At 48.5% G+C, this 19,690-nt stretch overlaps 1 protein-coding gene across 3 annotated transcripts in view; it reads left to right on the top strand.

Moving 5' to 3' along the window:
* Positions 1-19,690, top strand: part of ppp2r5d (protein phosphatase 2, regulatory subunit B', delta) — a 31,838-nt gene that overhangs the window by 5,257 nt on the left and 6,891 nt on the right. For all 3 annotated transcript variants that reach the window (XR_007035984.1, XR_007035983.1, XM_047351339.1), the window contains exons 2-4: positions 5,407-5,487; positions 5,991-6,165; positions 8,568-8,767. Coding sequence is in view for 1 of the 3 variants with exons in the window: in XM_047351339.1 (XP_047207295.1) it covers positions 5,407-5,487; positions 5,991-6,165; positions 8,568-8,767 (456 nt within the window). In the remaining 2 variants the exon portion in view is untranslated. The remainder of the gene's footprint in view (positions 1-5,406; positions 5,488-5,990; positions 6,166-8,567; positions 8,768-19,690) is intronic.

Here is a 19,690-nt window from a genome sequence, read left to right as displayed (position 1 = left end):
CATCCAGCACCTAGGTCAGAGTCTTCCTTTTCTACACTTAGTCCAAGTGTTCGACTTACTTCTACAGACTTTAACAGAAATGTTGGAAGTCAGATGGTCTCCAGTGGTGTCCTGCCAAATTCCATTGCAGTGAAAAACCACCAAGATGACCAAGTGCCGGACTCAGCGTGCACAAGTGGTCCAGTTGGGTGGAAGGAACAGTCTTCCGCACTAATCTGCACCCCTCTCCCTTCTGACTCTGTGTCGACCCCTAGGGACCAGGAGAGAAGCACATGGTTCTCAGGTGACTCAATCCAACCTGACCCACCACCACTTGCACGAGTCCATTCATTAGAAAGCTCTCATTTAAATAATGAGAAAACTTGTTTCTTTCCCCAGATGTTAGATCAGGATCTTCCACCATTTCATGAACTTAACCAGCGTGACTTCTCAGATGGACATGGTCCACCTTGGGAGCATGGGGTCTGTTTTAAGCAGCTTGAATCCCTTGCTAAGGACATAGAAGGTTTTGATCCAGGTAGCCAGGAGTCAAATATTGATGCTTACCTGTGTGAGGTTGAACATTGTCTTCTTGACTTGCGTTTTCCTTCTGATCGTGAGAAGCTGAGGCTTATTTGGAAAACAACAGCTAAGAGTGTTCATGTGTTCATAAAAACTCTTCCTCCAGAAATTAGTGACAGTTATCCAACTCTCTGCCAGGCTCTTAGAGAAGAGTACTACGTTTACAGAGATGAAGCCGCTGCCACTATTAATGCTTTGACAGTTCTGCAAAAACAGGATGAACCTCCCAGAGAATATTTCCACCGTTTGAAGACAGCTTATTTTCAGGGATGTTATGCTCCAGGTCTTGAAGAAGACCACACGTTTAAGTCGTTGTGTCTTCACAACCTCCACGTTAGTGTGCAGTATGAAGTGACCATGCATTGCATAACAGAGAATCTCTCCATGCAGGAGACTCGTAGATATGCTCAGCTTGTGTGGGAAACACGTGTCCATTCAGACAGAGCAGGAAAAGGCAAAGTTAGAGTGTTAAACATTCAAACTGAGAACAGGCCTAAGAAGAAGTGCAAAGTAACTTCCCAAGTGATGCAACAGAACCAGGGGGTGGTAACTGGCGCCAGCGAAAAGACAAGCAGCCAGTTAAAAGACAAACACCTTTTCACAGTGCAACCTCGAACTGTAAGGTTGGTGGTAAAGAGTGGAGCCACTCCAGAGATGTCATCACAGAGGAGGAGTTTGAGATGATCTGCAGGTGTGTTATAACTGAGGTAACGGCGTTCCTAAAAGACCTGGCAAGCCTGTAAAATCTATCGAACAAGGTATGAAGATGGTAAATAATTTCCAACACCCTATATTCTGTTTTAATCTTTTTCTTTCTTATGGTTTGAACTTCAGAAATTATTAAGGTTTTAAAAGCAGTATTATTATGGTGTGAAAATTATTGCACTAGCCCATTAGTCTTCATTATTCTTTAATTCTGCTTGGTAGTTTAGTTGGATTGTTTTAGCAAAGTAAAGAGTTTGTTGATTGAAATATGTTTGACTTTGAGTTGACTTATTTTTGTTAATAAATTCTTGTATTTTAAGAAATTGTGTGAATTTATTCCATATATGTGCAGAGTTTATGCTGTTCAATAATGTCAGAGCTCGTCTCACCCTTTCTATTTTGTCCTAATACCATCTCCTTACTGGGCTGGTATTCACAGGACAACCCTTAACAGACTGAAATATTATTTGATACAATATTAAAATATTAATATTAAATATTAAATAATATTTTCAGATTCATAGTCACAACATATGATCTTTGACCAAATATCCATTTATTCCTGCATCCCAGGCTGCAGCATATTCCATAATAAAGTTTCTTTGCTCTGTAATGTAATGTAGTGGGTCCAGCAGCTGTACCCTCCTCTTCCTCAGCCATGTGTTTGGAATATGGTTTTTCACTGTCTTGTCCGTGGAGAAGATTTGGTCCTGAAGGCGGTAGATGTTGCTCTGAAATCTCTGCTGGACCTTTCTACATCATTGCTCTACACATGCCCTCCTTGAACCGCCACATTAACGTGGTGGAGGGGTTTGAGTGCCCGAATGATCCTAGAGGCTATGTTGTCTGGGGTTCAAATGCCCCTGGTAGGGTCTCCCACGGCAAACAGGCTCTAGGTGATGGGTCAGACAAAGAGCGGTTCAAGAATCCTTCATGAGGACTAGTACATCGAGGCACGTGACGTTGCCCGGTACGGCGGAGCCGGGGTCCCACCCTGGAGCCAGACCTGGGGTCGGGACTCGCCGGAGAGCGCCTGGTGGCCGGGTTGCTCCTCGCGGGACCCGGCCAGGCCAAGCCTGAATGAGAGACGCGAGGCCATCCCCCAGTGGGCCCACTACCTGCAGGGGGAACTGTGAGGGACCGGTGCAAAGAGGATTGGGTGGCGTATGAAGGTGGAGACCTCAGCGGCCCGATCCCCGGATGCTTAGGCTGGCTCTAGGGATGTGGAATGTCACCTCACTGGGGGGGAAGGAGCTTCAACGCCCACGTGGGAAACGACAGTGACATCTGGAGAGGCGTGATCGGGAGGAATGGCCTCCCTGATCTGAATCCGAGTGGTGCTTTGTTATTGGACTTCTGTGCTAGTCACGGATTGTCCATTAATGAACACCATGTTCAAACATAAGGGTGTCCATCAGTGCACTTGGCACCAGGACACCCTAGGCAGGAGGTCAATGATCGACTTTGTTGTCGTATCATCAGACCTTCGGCCGCATGTTTTGGACACTCGGGTGAAGAGAGGGGCTGAGCTGTCCACTGATTACCACCTGGTGGTGAGTTGGATCTACTGAAGGAGTAGAAAGCCGGACGGACTTGGCAGGCCCAAGCGCATAGTGAGGGTCTGCTGGGAACGTCTGGCGGAGCCCTCGGCCAGGGATGTATTCAACTTCCACCTCTGGGAGAGCTTTGACCAGATTCTGGGGGATGTTGGAGACATAGAGTCTGAGTGGACCATGTTCTCCGCATCTATTGTTGATGCTGCTGCCCGTAGATGCGGCCGTAAGGTCTGTGGTGCCTGTCGCGCCGGCAATCCCCGAACCTGGTGGTGGACACCGGCAGTAAGGGATGCTGTCAAGGTGAAGAAGGGGTCCTATCGGCTGTGGTTGGCTTGTGGGACTTCTGAGGCGGCTGACGGGTACCGTGAGGCCAAGCGTGCCGCGGCCCGGGCTGTGGCAGAGGCAAAAACTCGGGCCTGGGAGGAGTTCGGTGAGGCCATGAAGAAGGACTACCGGTTGGCCTCGAAGCGATTCTGGCAAACCATCCGGCGCCTCAGGAAGGGAAAGCAGTGCTTCGCCAACACTGTTTATAGTGGGTGGGGGGGCTGCTGACGTCGACATTATAGGGCGGTGGAAGGAGTACCTTGAGGATCTCCTCAATCCTGCCACCACGCATTCCCTGGTGGAAACAGAGGCTGGGGACTAGGGGTTGGACTGTTTCATCACCCAGGTTGAAGTCACAGATGTGGTTAAAAAGCTCCTCGGTGGCAGGGCTTCGGGGGTGGATGAGATCCGCCCTGAGTACCTCAAATCTCTGGATGTTGTGGGGCTGTCATGGTTGACACGCCTCTTGAACATTGCGTGGCGGTCGGGAACAGTACCTCTGGACTGGCAGACTGGGGTGGTGGTCCCCCTTCTTATGAAGGGTGAACGGAGGGTGTGTTCCAACTACAGGGGGATCACACTCCTCAACCTCCCTGGTAAGGCCTACGCCAGGGTATTGGAGAGGAGAGTCCGGCCGATAGTCGAACCTCGGCTTCAGGAGGAGCAGTGTGGTTTTCGTCCCGGCCGTGGAACACTGGACCAGCTCTATACCCTCTACAGGGTACTCGAGGGTTCATGGGAGTTTGCCCAACAGGTCCACATGTGTTTTGTGGATCTGGAGAAGGCATTCAACTGTGTTTCTCATGGTGCCCTGTGGGGGGTGCTCCAGGAGTATGGAATTGGGGGCCCTTTATTAGGGGCCATCCAGTCCCTGTACAAGCGGAGCAGGAGTTTGGTCCGCATTGCCAGCACAAGACCTACAGCATGCGCTGTGGGGGTTCACAGCCGAGTGTGAAGCGGCTGGGATGAGGATCAGCTCCTCCAAGTCCGAGGCCGTGGTTCTCGACCGGAAAAGGGTGTCTTGTCCTCTTCAGGTTGGAGGGGAGTTCCTGCCTCAAGTGGAGGAGTTTAAGTATCTCGGGGTCTTGTTCACGAGTGATGGAAGAATGGAGCGGGAGATCCAGTAATGATCCCCCGCAGTAATGGGGGCGCTGTGTCGGTCCGTTGTGGTGAAGAGAGAGCTGAGCCCAAAAGCGAAGCTCTTGATTTACCGGTCGGTCTACGTTCCTACCCTCACCTATGGCCATGAACTTTGGGTCATGACCAAAAGAACGAGATCCTGGATACAAGCGGCTGAAATGAGCTTCCTCCGTAGGGTTGCCGGACACTCCCTTAGAGATAGGGTGAGGAGCTCGGCTATCCGGGAGGGGCTCGGAGTAGAGCCGCTGCTCCTCCACATCGAGAGGAGCCAGTTGAGCTGGCTCGGGCATCTATACCGGATGCCTCCTGGACGCCTTCCTCTGGAGGTGTTCCAGGTATGTCGCACTGGGAGGAGGCCCAGGGGACGGCCCAGGACACGCTGGAGGGACTATGTCTCTCGGCTGGCCTGGGAACGCCTTGGGCTCCCCCTGGAGGAACTGGAGGAGGTGTCTGGGGAGAGGAACATCTGGGCGTCTCTGCTGAGTCTGCTGCCCCCGGTCCCGGATAAGTGGAAGACAACGAGTACGAGTACAAGTGCTCTACACAATGAGATGATCCAAGGCCAGACCGTGATAAAACCTCCTACCACCACAGAGCCTGGCTGCAGGGACTGGTGGCTGACAACAGGCTGGAAGCTGCTCTTCCACCAAACATCTGGAGAACTGATCCATCTGATTCATATTCCCAATGGGTCATGGTCAATCCCAGAGAAGCTGACTTTTCCTCAAAGGTGAACATCAGATTTCTTCTCTGTTCAGTAAAGGCTGTGAAGGTAACTCTGGATTGTAGAGCTGGACCAAGGTTCTTCAAAGTAATTCCTGCCCCATGAGGTTCTCTGTGCTGGTGATACATGATGATTCTGGATGTAGAACCATCTGCTACCTGAACTTTCTGCAGATTTCCATCATAGCTAAAACGGCTTCATCTCCCAATGTACTTTGAAAGGTTCTACACAGGATGTTCAGCTCCAGAAGGGATTAATGAAGTTGACTGATGTTATGCATCACTTGGGCTTAAATCCTCTGAGCTAATTCCGTTTCTGGTTCTGATCCAATTCCTGTTATAGAGTTTTTTCAAACTGACTAAAAGCATAATTTTATTTCTGGATTATATTTTTCAGGATTCCAGCAAATCTTCCAAAAGCAGCACAAAGAACAACAGCAGCAGCGGGAAGGATGCTGCCTCAGAGAACCTAGAGGAGGTGGGTCCTACAGGAACCCCACAGGTCCAAACAACACACGTTCTGGTCCAGACACCACAGGTTTTGATCCAGACACTACATGTTCTGATCAGTTCTTACTCCAGAAACCGTTCGGGTCAAAACAGAAGACAGTTAAGCAAATAACCACAGGTACTGAAGGTCCGATTTAATGAGCAGAACCGGACAAAGGGAAGTAGTTCTTCTCCTGTTTTGATGATTCTGAGTAAGCTGTGAGATCTGGAGGACTGGATGAAGGAGCTTCCCCAAACTTCATCCCTGCTCACATTGGGTCGTCGTGGAGACCAGATAGTTGGAGTTAAATCAGGTCAGAGATCCACAAGGAAAACGGGTCTGGAGGTCAAAGACCACACTGACAGTAGGTTTAATTGAGCCTGCGGTTCCTCCTCAGTATGTTTCTGAGGAACCACTGAGGTCCGACTCATGAAGTGAAATGTGCTGCTGATTCTGTCTGAACATTGCCTCTAACCAACTTGTGTTTTCAGTCACAGCAACAGAGCGGCAGCAAGCGTCCCAGTAACAGCACACCTCCACCCACCCAGCTCAACAAGATCAAATACTCTGGAGGTCCTCAGCTGGTGAAGAAAGAGCGCCGCCAGAGTTCATCACGCTTCAGCTTGACCAGGAACAGAGAGCTGCAGAAACTCCCTGCCCTCAAAGGTGACTAAACTCTGTATAAACCGGACTTTATAGAACTTAAACCTGAGAAAAACCCGACCGTAATCCTGAAGAAGAACAGAGAGCTAAAGTCTGTTTTTGGGGAAAACCTGGTCTGATCCGGAGAGACGGCATCCATCCCACTTTGGATGGAGCAGCTCTTCTTTCTAGGAATCTGACTGAATTTATTAGTTCTCCAAACCTCTGACAACCCAGGGTTCAGACCAGGAAGCAGGGTTGTAGTTTAACACTCCTCTCTGCAGCTTCTGTACTGCTACCCACCCATTACCCTATTAAGACAGTGTCTCGCCACGGCCAAAATTGAATAAATGTAAAAATAATCTAAAAGGAGGAAACCATAAAAATCTAATAAAAATAAACACAACTCAGACTAAAAAGAAAAATAAAACAATTAAATGTGGCTTACTGAACATAAGATCTCTCTCTTCAAAGACATTGCTAGTTAGTGACCTGATTTGTGACAATCAGATTGATTTATTTTGCCTCACAGAAACCTGGCTGCAGCCAGAGGATTATGTTACTATAAATGAGTCAACTCCTACTAATTATTAAAATTTTCACATTCCTCGAATTACTGGGCGAGGAGGAGGAGTAGCAACCATCTTTCAGTCTGATTTATTGATTAGTCCCAGACCAGTCAATAGCTACAACTCTTTTGAATATTTAATCCTTAGTTTTCCTTATCCAAATTGCAAAGCACTAAAACCTCTTCTGTTTGTTGTTTTGTACCGTCCACCAGGTCCTTACTCTCAATTTTTAGATCAGTTTTCAGACCTTTTATCTGATTTAGTGTTAAATACAGATAAGGTTATTATAGTGGGGGATTTTAACATTCATGTTGACACTGAAAGTGATAGCCTAAATATAGCCTTTAATGCTATCTTAGACTCAATTGGCTTTGCTCAAAACATTAACAAACCTACCCACCTTTGTCTTCATTCTCTGGACCTTGTGCTGACATATGGCATTGAGTGTAAATACATAACAATATTTTCTCATAACCCTGTCCTGTCTGACCATTTCTTAATAACCTTTGAGTTTAATTTAACCGAGTTCTCCACACCTGAAAGAAAATTGCATTATAGTAGATCATTATCAGACGATGCTGTAACAACCTTTAAAGAATCTGTTCCACTTTTAATTTCCTCATTATCACAGAAAAACACAGTGGAGGGCAATAATTTTGTTTCTGCCCCTTCACAAATCTCCACTCTAGTCTGATGTCCAGGTGAACACCGAGGTATTTATACTCCTCCACCACCTCCACTTCTTCTCCCATGATAGAAATAGTTTTTGACTTATTCCTGTTTCCCTTAAAATCTACAATCATCTCCTTTGTTTTAGTCACGTTCAAAATGAGATGATTTTTTCCACACCATGCCACAAAGTGGTCCACCACCTTCCTGTACTCAGTTTAATGTCCATCTCTGATCCACCAACAACTCCAGAATCATCTGAGTATTTCTGCAGATGACAGGAGTCTGTCTTGTACTGGAAGTCTGAGGTGTACAGAGTGAAAAGGAATGGTGAGAGTACCGTCCCCTGTGGTGCTCCTGTGCTGCTGACTACCTGGTTAGACTCACAACCCTTCAGTCTCACAAACTGTGGTCTGTTTGTCAGGTAGTCTTTGATCCAGGAGATTGTTGAGGTCTCCACCTGAGTCTTCTGGAGTTTCTGACAAAGCAAATCAGGTTGAATTGTGTTAAATGTTCTGGAGAAATCAAAGAACATGATCCTCACAGTGCTGCTGGCTTTGTCCAGATGACAGTGGGTTTGTTGAAGCAGGTGTATGATGGCATCTTCAACTCCAACTCCACAGCGATAAGCAAACTGAAGGAGGTCCTGATGGTTTACTGTTTGCTTACTCAGGTGGGCCAACAGGAGTCTCTCTAGGACCTTCATGATGTGAGATGTCAGGGCAACAGGTCTATAGTCATTGAGGACTGATGGGTGAGTTTTCTTTGGTACCGGAACAAGACAGGAGGTCTTCCACAACACCGGAACCTTCTTCTGGGCCAGGCTAAGGTTGAAGAGGTGCTGCAGAATCCCACAGAGCTGCTCTGCACAGGCCTTCAGGACTCTAGGGCTGACATGATCTGGACCTGCAACCTTATTCCGATTCAGTCTCTTCAGTTGCATCTTCACCTGACTTCTTGAGACAAGCAGGAGGGGAGGCAGAGGGAGCTCCAACATCTCCTGAACCTAGCATAAAACAGACCTCAATCTCATGTAACTTGCAGATTATGGGACGTTTTGTAGAATGGAGTAAGATGTTCTGCTCATCACTCAGAACCCAGTCCAGTTGTCAACCATCTTCACAGCCTGAACAGATCTAATGAAAGAACCAAATCAAGCCTGTTTCTTCTTCTGTGTTGCCTCCTCAGATGCACCAGCCCTGGAGCGTGAAGAGCTGTTTGTGCAGAAATTGCGTCAGTGCTGCGTTCTGTTCGACTTTATCACCGACCCGCTCAGCGACCTCAAATACAAGGAGGTGAAGAGGGCGGGGCTTAATGAAATGGTGGAGTACATAACGCACAACAGCGAGGTGGTGACCGAGTCCATCTATCCCGAGGCCGTCGTCATGGTGAGGACTTTTAACCCCAATGAGGTGGAGAAAAGGGTTTTAACTAAAAATCTCCTTCATTCATTAGAGGTTGTGTGATTAATTCATTAATTGTGCTTAATCGGATTTTTTAAAATCAAATATAGATATTTGACACAATAACCAGAGTTTTTTATTAGAATAAATTTGATTAATGACAAAATCATTAAATAGACATCATATTTGGATCATGATCAAATCACTCATTTCTACCTTGATTTGGTTTATAGTAGAAAACTGTGGCTGTGTCTCTTCAACCAAACAGATCCAGATGCAGCTACGTTCAACATCTGCTGCTTTTCACAGCAGCTTCACACTCCATGATCTTCTAAGACCCGCAGCTCTGCTGTCATTCAGAGGGTCCTCCTCTCTGACTCGCTCTTTACAGTCACTGCAGTTTTAACCCCTCTACATGTTGAGCCCTTCAGTCTGCACCAAAAGGCAATAAATTAAAACCAGAAATTTTTTTGCCATAGCAACACTAACAGATGCTCGGCAGTTTTTCTCTCACCTCATCAGGATGTCTCAGTCCACCACAGATATTGTCTGGTTCTACATTTGAAACGTTGGGCCTCTGTAGCAACAGTCATCTCCAGCGCTGTTTCAGCACATAGTGGAGGAAATCTCCTACCGTTAACGTGGAGGACATCTCCTACCTTTAACGTGGAGGACATCTCCTACCGTTATCGTGGAGGACATCTCCTACCGTTATCGTGGAGGACATCTCCTACCGTTAACCTGGAGGACATCTCCTACCGTTATCGTGGAGGACATCTCCTACCGTTAACGTGGAGGACATCTCCTACCGTTAACGTGGAAGACATCTCCTACCGTTATCGTGGAGGACATCTCCTACCGTTAACGTGGAGGACATCTCCTACCGTTAACGTGGAGGACATCTCCTACCGTTATCGTGGAGGACATCTCCTACCGTTAACGTGGAGGACATCTCCTACCGTTATCGTGGAGGACATCTCCTACCGTTAACGTGGAGGACATCTCCTACCGTTAACGTGGAAGACATCTCCTACCGTTATCGTGGAGGACATCTCCTACCGTTATCGTGGAGGACATCTCCTACCGTTAACCTGGAGGACATCTCCTACCGTTATCGTGGAGGACATCTCCTACCGTTAACGTGGAGGACATCTCCTACCGTTAACGTGGAAGACATCTCCTACCGTTATCGTGGAGGACATCTCCTACCGTTAACGTGGAGGACATCTCCTACCGTTAACGTGGAGGACATCTCCTACCGTTATCGTGGAGGACATCTCCTACCTTTAACGTGGAGGACATCTCCTACCGTTAACGTGGAGGACATCTCCTACCGTTAACGTGGAGGACATCTACCTTTAACGTGGAGGACATCTCCTACCGTTAACGTGGAGGATATCTCCTACCGTTAACGTGGAGGACATCTCCTACCGTTAACGTGGAGGACATCTCCTACCGTTAACGTGGAGGACATCTCCTACCGTTAACGTGGAGGACATCTCCTACCGTTATCGTGGAGGACATCTCCTACCGTTAACGTGGAGGACATCTCCCACCTTTAACGTGGAGGACATCTCCTACCGTTAACGTGGAGGACATCTCCTACCGTTAACGTGGAGGACATCTCCTACCTTTAACGTGGAGGACATCTCCCATCTTTAACGTGGAGGACATCTCCTACCGTTAACCTGGAGGACATCTCCTACCGTTATCGTGGAGGACATCTCCTACCGTTAACGTGGAGGACATCTCCTACCGTTAACGTGGAAGACATCTCCTACCGTTATCGTGGAGGACATCTCCTACCGTTATCGTGGAGGACATCTCCTACCGTTAACCTGGAGGACATCTCCTACCGTTATCGTGGAGGACATCTCCTACCGTTAACGTGGAGGACATCTCCTACCGTTAACGTGGAAGACATCTCCTACCGTTATCGTGGAGGACATCTCCTACCGTTAACGTGGAGGACATCTCCTACCGTTAACGTGGAGGACATCTCCTACCGTTATCGTGGAGGACATCTCCTACCTTTAACGTGGAGGACATCTCCTACCGTTAACGTGGAGGACATCTCCTACCGTTAACGTGGAGGACATCTACCTTTAACGTGGAGGACATCTCCTACCGTTAACGTGGAGGACATCTCCTACCGTTAACCTGGAGGACATCTCCTACCGTTAACGTGGAGAACATCTCCTACCGTTAACGTGGAGGACATCTCCTACCGTTATCGTGGAGGACATCTCCTACCGTTAACGTGGAGGACATCTCCCACCTTTAACGTGGAGGACATCTCCTACCGTTAACGTGGAGGACATCTCCTACCGTTAACGTGGAGGACATCTCCTACCTTTAACGTGGAGGACATCTCCCATCTTTAACGTGGAGGACATCTCCTACCGTTATCGTGGAGGACATCTCCTACCGTTAACGTGGAGGACATCTCCTACCGTTTTCGTGGAGGACATCTCCTACCGTTAACGTGGAGGACATCTCCTACCGTTAACGTGGAGGACATCTCCTACCGTTATCGTGGAGGACATCTCCTACCGTTAACGTGGAGGATATCTCCTACCTTTAACGTGGAGGACATCTCCCATGTTTAACGTGGAGGACATCTCCTACTTTTAACGTGGAGGACATCTCCTACCGTTATCGTGGAGGACATCTCCTACCGTTATCGTGGAGGACATCTCCTACCGTTAACGTGGAGAACATCTCCTACCGTTAACGTGGAGGACATCTCCTACTGTTAACGTGGAGGACATCTCCTACCTTTAACGTGGAGGACATCTCCCATCTTTAACGTGGAGGACATCTCCTACTTTTAACGTGGAGGACATCTCCTACCGTTATCGTGGAGGACATCTCCTACCGTTAACGTGGAGAACATCTCCTACCGTTAACGTGGAGGACATCTCCTACCGTTAACGTGGAGGACATCTCCTACCGTTAACGTGGAAGACATCTCCTACCGTTATCGTGGAGGACATCTCCTACCGTTATCGTGGAGGACATCTCCTACCGTTAACCTGGAGGACATCTCCTACCGTTATCGTGGAGGACATCTCCTACCGTTAACGTGGAGGACATCTCCTACCGTTAACGTGGAAGACATCTCCTACCGTTATCGTGGAGGACATCTCCTACCGTTAACGTGGAGGACATCTCCTACCGTTAACGTGGAGGACATCTCCTACCGTTATCGTGGAGGACATCTCCTACCTTTAACGTGGAGGACATCTCCTACCGTTAACGTGGAGGACATCTCCTACCGTTAACGTGGAGGACATCTACCTTTAACGTGGAGGACATCTCCTACCGTTAACGTGGAGGACATCTCCTACCGTTAACGTGGAGGACATCTCCTACCGTTAACGTGGAGAACATCTCCTACCGTTAACGTGGAGGACATCTCCTACCGTTATCGTGGAGGACATCTCCTACCGTTAACGTGGAGGACATCTCCCACCTTTAACGTGGAGGACATCTCCTACCGTTAACGTGGAGGACATCTCCTACCGTTAACGTGGAGGACATCTCCTACCTTTAACGTGGAGGACATCTCACATCTTTAACGTGGAGGACATCTCCTACCGTTATCGTGGAGGACATCTCCTACCGTTAACGTGGAGGACATCTCCTACCGTTTTCGTGGAGGACATCTCCTACCGTTAACGTGGAGGACATCTCCTACCGTTAACGTGGAGGACATCTCCTACCGTTATCGTGGAGGACATCTCCTACCGTTAACGTGGAGGATATCTCCTACCTTTAACGTGGAGGACATCTCCCATGTTTAACGTGGAGGACATCTCCTACTTTTAACGTGGAGGACATCTCCTACCGTTATCGTGGAGGACATCTCCTACCGTTATCGTGGAGGACATCTCCTACCGTTAACGTGGAGAACATCTCCTACCGTTAACGTGGAGGACATCTCCTACTGTTAACGTGGAGGACATCTCCTACCTTTAACGTGGAGGACATCTCCCATCTTTAACGTGGAGGACATCTCCTACCTTTAACGTGGAGGACATCTCCTATTGTTAACGTGGAGGACATCTCCCATGTTTAACGTGGAGGACATCTCCTACTTTTAACGTGGAGGACATCTCCTACCGTTAACGTGGAGGACATCTCCTACCGTTATCGTGGAGGACATCTCCTACCGTTAACTTGGAGGACATCTCCTACCTTTAACGTGGAGGACATCTCCCATCTTTAACGTGGAGGACATCTCCTACCTTTAACGTGGAGGACATCTCCTACCTTTAACGTGGAGGACATCTCCCATCTTTAACGTGGAGGACATCTCCTACCGTTATCGTGGAGGACATCTCCTACCGTTAACGTGGAGGACATCTCCTACCGTTTTCGTGGAGGACATCTCCTACCTTTAACGTGGAGGACATCTCCCACCTTTAACGTGGAGGACATCTCCTACCTTTAACGTGGAGGACATCTCCTACCGTTAACGTGAAGGACATCTCCTACCGTTATCGTGGAGGACATCTCCTACCGTTAACGTGGAGGACATCTCCCATCTTTAACGTGGAGGACATCTCCTACCTTTAACGTGGAGGACATCTCCTACCTTTAACGTGGAGGACATCTCCCATCTTTAACGTGGAGGACATCTCCTACAGTTATCGTGGAGGACATCTCCTACCGTTAACGTGGAGGACATCTCCTACCGTTTTTGTGGAGGACATCTCCTACCTTTAACGTGGAGGACATCTCCCACCTTTAACGTGGAGGACATCTCCTACATTTAACGTGGAGGACATCTCCCATCTTTAACGTGGAGGACATCTCCTACCTTTAACGTGGAGGACATCTCCTATTGTTAACGTGGAGGACATCTCCCATGTTTAACGTGGAGGACATCTCCCATGTTTAACGTGGAGGACATCTCCTACTTTTAACGTGGAGGACATCTCCTACCGTTATCGTGGAGGACATCTCCTACCGTTATCGTGGAGGACATCTCCTACCGTTAACGTGGAGAACATCTCCTACCGTTAACGTGGAGGACATCTCCTACCGTTAACGTGGAGGACATCTCCTACCTTTAACGTGGAGGACATCTCCCATCTTTAACGTGGAGGACATCTCCTACCTTTAACGTGGAGGACATCTCCTATTGTTAACGTGGAGGACATCTCCCATCTTTAACATGGAGGACATCTCCTACCTTTAACGTGGAGGACATCTCCTACCTTTAACGTGGAGGACATCTCCTATCTTTAACGTGGAGGACATCTCCTACCTTTAATGTGGAGGACATCTCCTACCTTTAACGTGGAGGACATCTCCTATCTTTAACGTGGAGGACATCTCCTACCTTTAATGTGGAGGACATCTCCTACCGTTATGGTGGAGGACATCTCCTACCTTTAACTTGGAGGACATCTCCTACCTTTAAGGTGGAGGACATCTCCTACCGTTAACGTGGAGGACATCTCCTACCGTTATCGTGGAGGACATCTCCTACCGTTAACGTGGAGGACATCTCCTACCGTTAACGTGGAGGACATCTCCTACCGTTAACGTGGAGGACATCTTCTACCGTTATCGTGGAGGACATCTCCTACCGTTAACATGGAGGACATCTCCTACCGTTAACGTGGAGGACATCTCCTACCTTTAACGTGGAGGACATCTCCCATGTTTAACGTGCAGGACATCTCCTACCTTTAACGTGGAGGATATCTCCTACCTTTAACGTGGAGGACATCTCCTACCGTTAACGTGGAGGACATCTCCCATCTTTAACGTGGAGGACATCTCCTACCGTTATCGTGGAGGACATCTCCTACCGTTAACGTGGAGAACATCTCCTACCGTTAACGTGGAGGACATCTCCTACCGTTATCGTGGAGGACATCTCCTACCGTTAACGTGGAGGACATCTCCTACCGTTAACGTGGAGGACATCTCCTACCTTTAACGTGGAGGACATCTCCTACCGTTATGGTGGAGGACATCTCCTACCTTTAACTTGGAGGACATCTCCTACCTTTAAGGTGGAGGACATCTCCTACCGTTAACGTGGAGGACATCTCCCATCTTTAACGTGGAGGACATCTCCTACCTTTAACGTGGAGGAAATCTCCCATCTTTAACGTGGAGGACATCTCCTACCTTTAAGGTGGAGGACATCTCCTACCTTTAACGTGGAGGACATCTCCTACCGTTATCGTGGAGGACATCTCCTACCGTTAACGTGGAGGACATCTCCTACCGTTAACGTGGAGGACATCTCCTACCGTTGTCGTGGAGGACATCTCCTACCGTTATCGTGGAGGACATCTCCTACCGTTAACGTGGAGGACATCTCCTATCGTTAACGTGGAGGACATCTCCTATCGTTAACGTGGAGGACATCTCCTATCTTTAACGTGGAGGACATCTCCTACCGTTATCGTGGAGGACATCTCCTACCGTTATCGTGGAGGACATCTCCTACCGTTAACGTGGAGAACATCTCCTAACGTTAACGTGGAGGACATCTCCTACCGTTAACGTGGAGGACATCTCCTACCGTTAACGTGGAAGACATCTCCTACCGTTATCGTGGAGGACATCTCCTACCGTTATCGTGGAGGACATCTCCTACCGTTAACCTGGAGGACATCTCCTACCGTTATCGTGGAGGACATCTCCTACCGTTAACGTGGAGGACATCTCCTACCGTTAACGTGGAAGACATCTCCTACCGTTATCGTGGAGGACATCTCCTACCGTTAACGTGGAGGACATCTCCTACCGTTAACGTGGAGGACATCTCCTACCGTTATCGTGGAGGACATCTCCTACCTTTAACGTGGAGGACATCTCCTACCGTTAACGTGGAGGACATCTCCTACCGTTAACGTGGAGGACATCTACCTTTAACGTGGAGGACATCTCCTACCGTTAACGTGGAGGACATCTCCTACCGTTAACGTGGAGGACATCTCCTACCGTTAACGTGGAGAACATCTCCTACCGTTAACGTGGAGGACATCTCCTACCGTTAACGTGGAGGACATCTCCTACCGTTAACGTGGAGGACATCTCCCACCTTTAACGTGGAGGACATCTCCTACCGTTAACGTGGAGGACATCTCCTACCGTTAACGTGGAGGACATCTCCTACCTTTAACGTGGAGGACATCTCACATCTTTAACGTGGAGGACATCTCCTACCGTTATCGTGGAGGACATCTCCTACCGTTAACGTGGAGGACATCTCCTACCGTTATCGTGGAGGACATCTCCTACCGTTAACGTGGAGGACATCTCCTACCGTTAACGTGGAGGACATCTCCTACCGTTATCGTGGAGGACATCTCCTACCGTTAACGTGGAGGACATCTCCTACCTTTAACGTGGAGGACATCTCCCATGTTTAACGTGGAGGACATCTCCTACTTTTAACGTGGAGGACATCTCCTACCGTTATCGTGGAGGACATCTCCTACCGTTATCGTGGAGGACATCTCCTACCGTTAACGTGGAGAACATCTCCTACCGTTAACGTGGAGGACATCTCCTACTGTTAACGTGGAGGACATCTCCTACCTTTAACGTGGAGGACATCTCCCATCTTTAACGTGGAGGACATCTCCTACCTTTAACGTGGAGGACATCTCCTATTGTTAACGTGGAGGATATCTCCCATGTTTAACGTGGAGGACATCTCCTACTTTTAACGTGGAGGACATCTCCTACCGTTAACGTGGAGGACATCTCCTACCGTTATCGTGGAGGACATCTCCTACCGTTAACTTGGAGGACATCTCCTACCTTTAACGTGGAGGACATCTCCCATCTTTAACGTGGAGGACATCTCCTACCTTTAACGTGGAGGACATCTCCTACCTTTAACGTGGAGGACATCTCCCATCTTTAACGTGGAGGACATCTCCTACCGTTATCGTGGAGGACATCTCCTACCGTTAACGTGGTGGACATCTCCTACCGTTTTCGTGGAGGACATCTCCTACCTTTAACGTGGAGGACATCTCCCACCTTTAACGTGGAGGACATCTCCTACCTTTAACGTGGAGGACATCTCCTACCGTTAACGTGAAGGACATCTCCTACCGTTATCGTGGAGGACATCTCCTACCGTTAACGTGGAGGACATCTCCCATCTTTAACGTGGAGGACATCTCCTACCTTTAACGTGGAGGACATCTCCTACCTTTAACGTGGAGGACATCTCCCATCTTTAACGTGGAGGACATCTCCTACAGTTATCGTGGAGGACATCTCCTACCGTTAACGTGGAGGACATCTCCTACCGTTTTTGTGGAGGACATCTCCTACCTTTAACGTGGAGGACATCTCCCACCTTTAACGTGGAGGACATCTCCTACATTTAACGTGGAGGACATCTCCCATCTTTAACGTGGAGGACATCTCCTACCTTTAACGTGGAGGACATCTCCTATTGTTAACGTGGAGGACATCTCCCATGTTTAACGTGGAGGACATCTCCCATGTTTAACGTGGAGGACATCTCCTACTTTTAACGTGGAGGACATCTCCTACCGTTATCGTGGAGGACATCTCCTACCGTTATCGTGGAGGACATCTCCTACCGTTAACGTGGAGAACATCTCCTACCGTTAACGTGGAGGACATCTCCTACCGTTAACGTGGAGGACATCTCCTACCTTTAACGTGGAGGACATCTCCCATCTTTAACGTGGAGGACATCTCCTACCTTTAACGTGGAGGACATCTCCTATTGTTAACGTGGAGGACATCTCCAATCTTTAACATGGAGGACATCTCCTACCTTTAACGTGGAGGACATCTCCTACCTTTAACGTGGAGGACATCTCCTATCTTTAACGTGGAGGACATCTCCTACCTTTAATGTGGAGGACATCTCCTACCTTTAACGTGGAGGACATCTCCTATCTTTAACGTGGAGGACATCTCCTACCTTTAATGTGGAGGACATCTCCTACCTTTAACGTGGAGGACATCTCCTACCGTTATGGTGGAGGACATCTCCTACCTTTAACTTGGAGGACATCTCCTACCTTTAACGTGGAGGACATCTCCTATCTTTAACGTGGAGGACATCTCCTACCTTTAACGTGGAGGACATCTCCTATCTTTAACGTGGAGGACATCTCCTACCTTTAATGTGGAGGACATCTCCTACCTTTAACGTGGAGGACATCTCCTATCTTTAACGTGGAGGACATCTCCTACCTTTAATGTGGAGGACATCTCCTACCTTTAACGTGGAGGACATCTCCTACCGTTATGGTGGAGGACATCTCCTACCTTTAACTTGGAGGACATCTCCTACCTTTAACGTGGAGGACATCTCCTATCTTTAACGTGGAGGACATCTCCTACCTTTAATGTGGAGGACATCTCCTACCTTTAACGTGGAGGACATCTCCTACCGTTATGGTGGAGGACATCTCCTACCTTTAACTTGGAGGACATCTCCTACCTTTAAGGTGGAGGACATCTCCTACCGTTAACGTGGAGGACATCTCCTACCGTTATCGTGGAGGACATCTCCTACCGTTAACGTGGAGGACATCTCCTACCGTTAACGTGGAGGACATCTCCTACCGTTAACGTGGAGGACATCTTCTACCGTTATCGTGGAGGACATCTCCTACCGTTAACATGGAGGGCATCTCCTACCGTTAACGTGGAGGACATCTCCTACCTTTAACGTGGAGGACATCTCCCATGTTTAACGTGCAGGACATCTCCTACCTTTAACGTGGAGGATATCTCCTACCTTTAACGTGGAGGACATCTCCTACCGTTAACGTGGAGGACATCTCCCATCTTTAACGTGGAGGACATCTCCTACCGTTATCGTGGAGGACATCTCCTACCGTTAACGTGGAGAACATCTCCTACCGTTAACGTGGAGGACATCTCCTACCGTTATCGTGGAGGACATCTCCTACCGTTAACGTGGAGGACATCTCCTACCGTTAACGTGGAGGACATCTCCTACCTTTAACGTGGAGGACATCTCCTACCGTTATGGTGGAGGACATCTCCTACCTTTAACTTGGAGGACATCTCCTACCTTTAAGGTGGAGGACATCTCCTACCGTTAACGTGGAGGACATCTCCCATCTTTAACGTGGAGGACATCTCCTACCTTTAACGTGGAGGAAATCTCCCATCTTTAACGTGGAGGACATCTCCTACCTTTAAGGTGGAGGACATCTCCTACCTTTAACGTGGAGGACATCTCCTACCGTTATCGTGGAGGACATCTCCTACCGTTAACGTGGAGGACATCTCCTACCGTTAACGTGGAGGACATCTCCTACCGTTGTCGTGGAGGACATCTCCTACCGTTGTCGTGGAGGACATCTCCTACCGTTATCGTGGAGGACATCTCCTACCGTTAACGTGGAGGACATCTCCTATCGTTAACGTGGAGGACATCTCCTATCGTTAACGTGGAGGACATCTCCTATCTTTAACGTGGAGGACATCTCCTACCGTTAACGTGGAGGACATCTCCCATCTTTAACGTGGAGGACATCTCCTACCTTTAACGTGGAGGAAATCTCCCATCTTTAACGTGGAGGACATCTCCTACCGTTAACGTGGAGGACATCTCCTACCGTTATCGTGGAGGACATCTCCTACCGTTAACGTGGAGGACATCTCCTATCGTTAACGTGGAGGACATCTCCTACCTTTAACGTGGAGGACATCTCCTACCGTTATCGTGGAGGACATCTCCTACCGTTAACGTGGAGGACATCTCCTACCGTTAACGTGGAGGACATCTCCTACCGTTATCGTGGAGGACATCTCCTACCGTTAACGTGGAGGACATCTCCTACCTTTAAGGTGGAGGACATCTCCTACCTTTAACGTGGAGGACATCTCCTACCGTTATCGTGG

The sequence above is a fragment of the Girardinichthys multiradiatus genome, chromosome 22 (assembly GCF_021462225.1).
Source record: "Girardinichthys multiradiatus isolate DD_20200921_A chromosome 22, DD_fGirMul_XY1, whole genome shotgun sequence".
Taxonomy (NCBI): domain Eukaryota; kingdom Metazoa; phylum Chordata; class Actinopteri; order Cyprinodontiformes; family Goodeidae; genus Girardinichthys; species Girardinichthys multiradiatus.
This window is presented reverse-complemented; position numbering and strand designations above follow the sequence as displayed.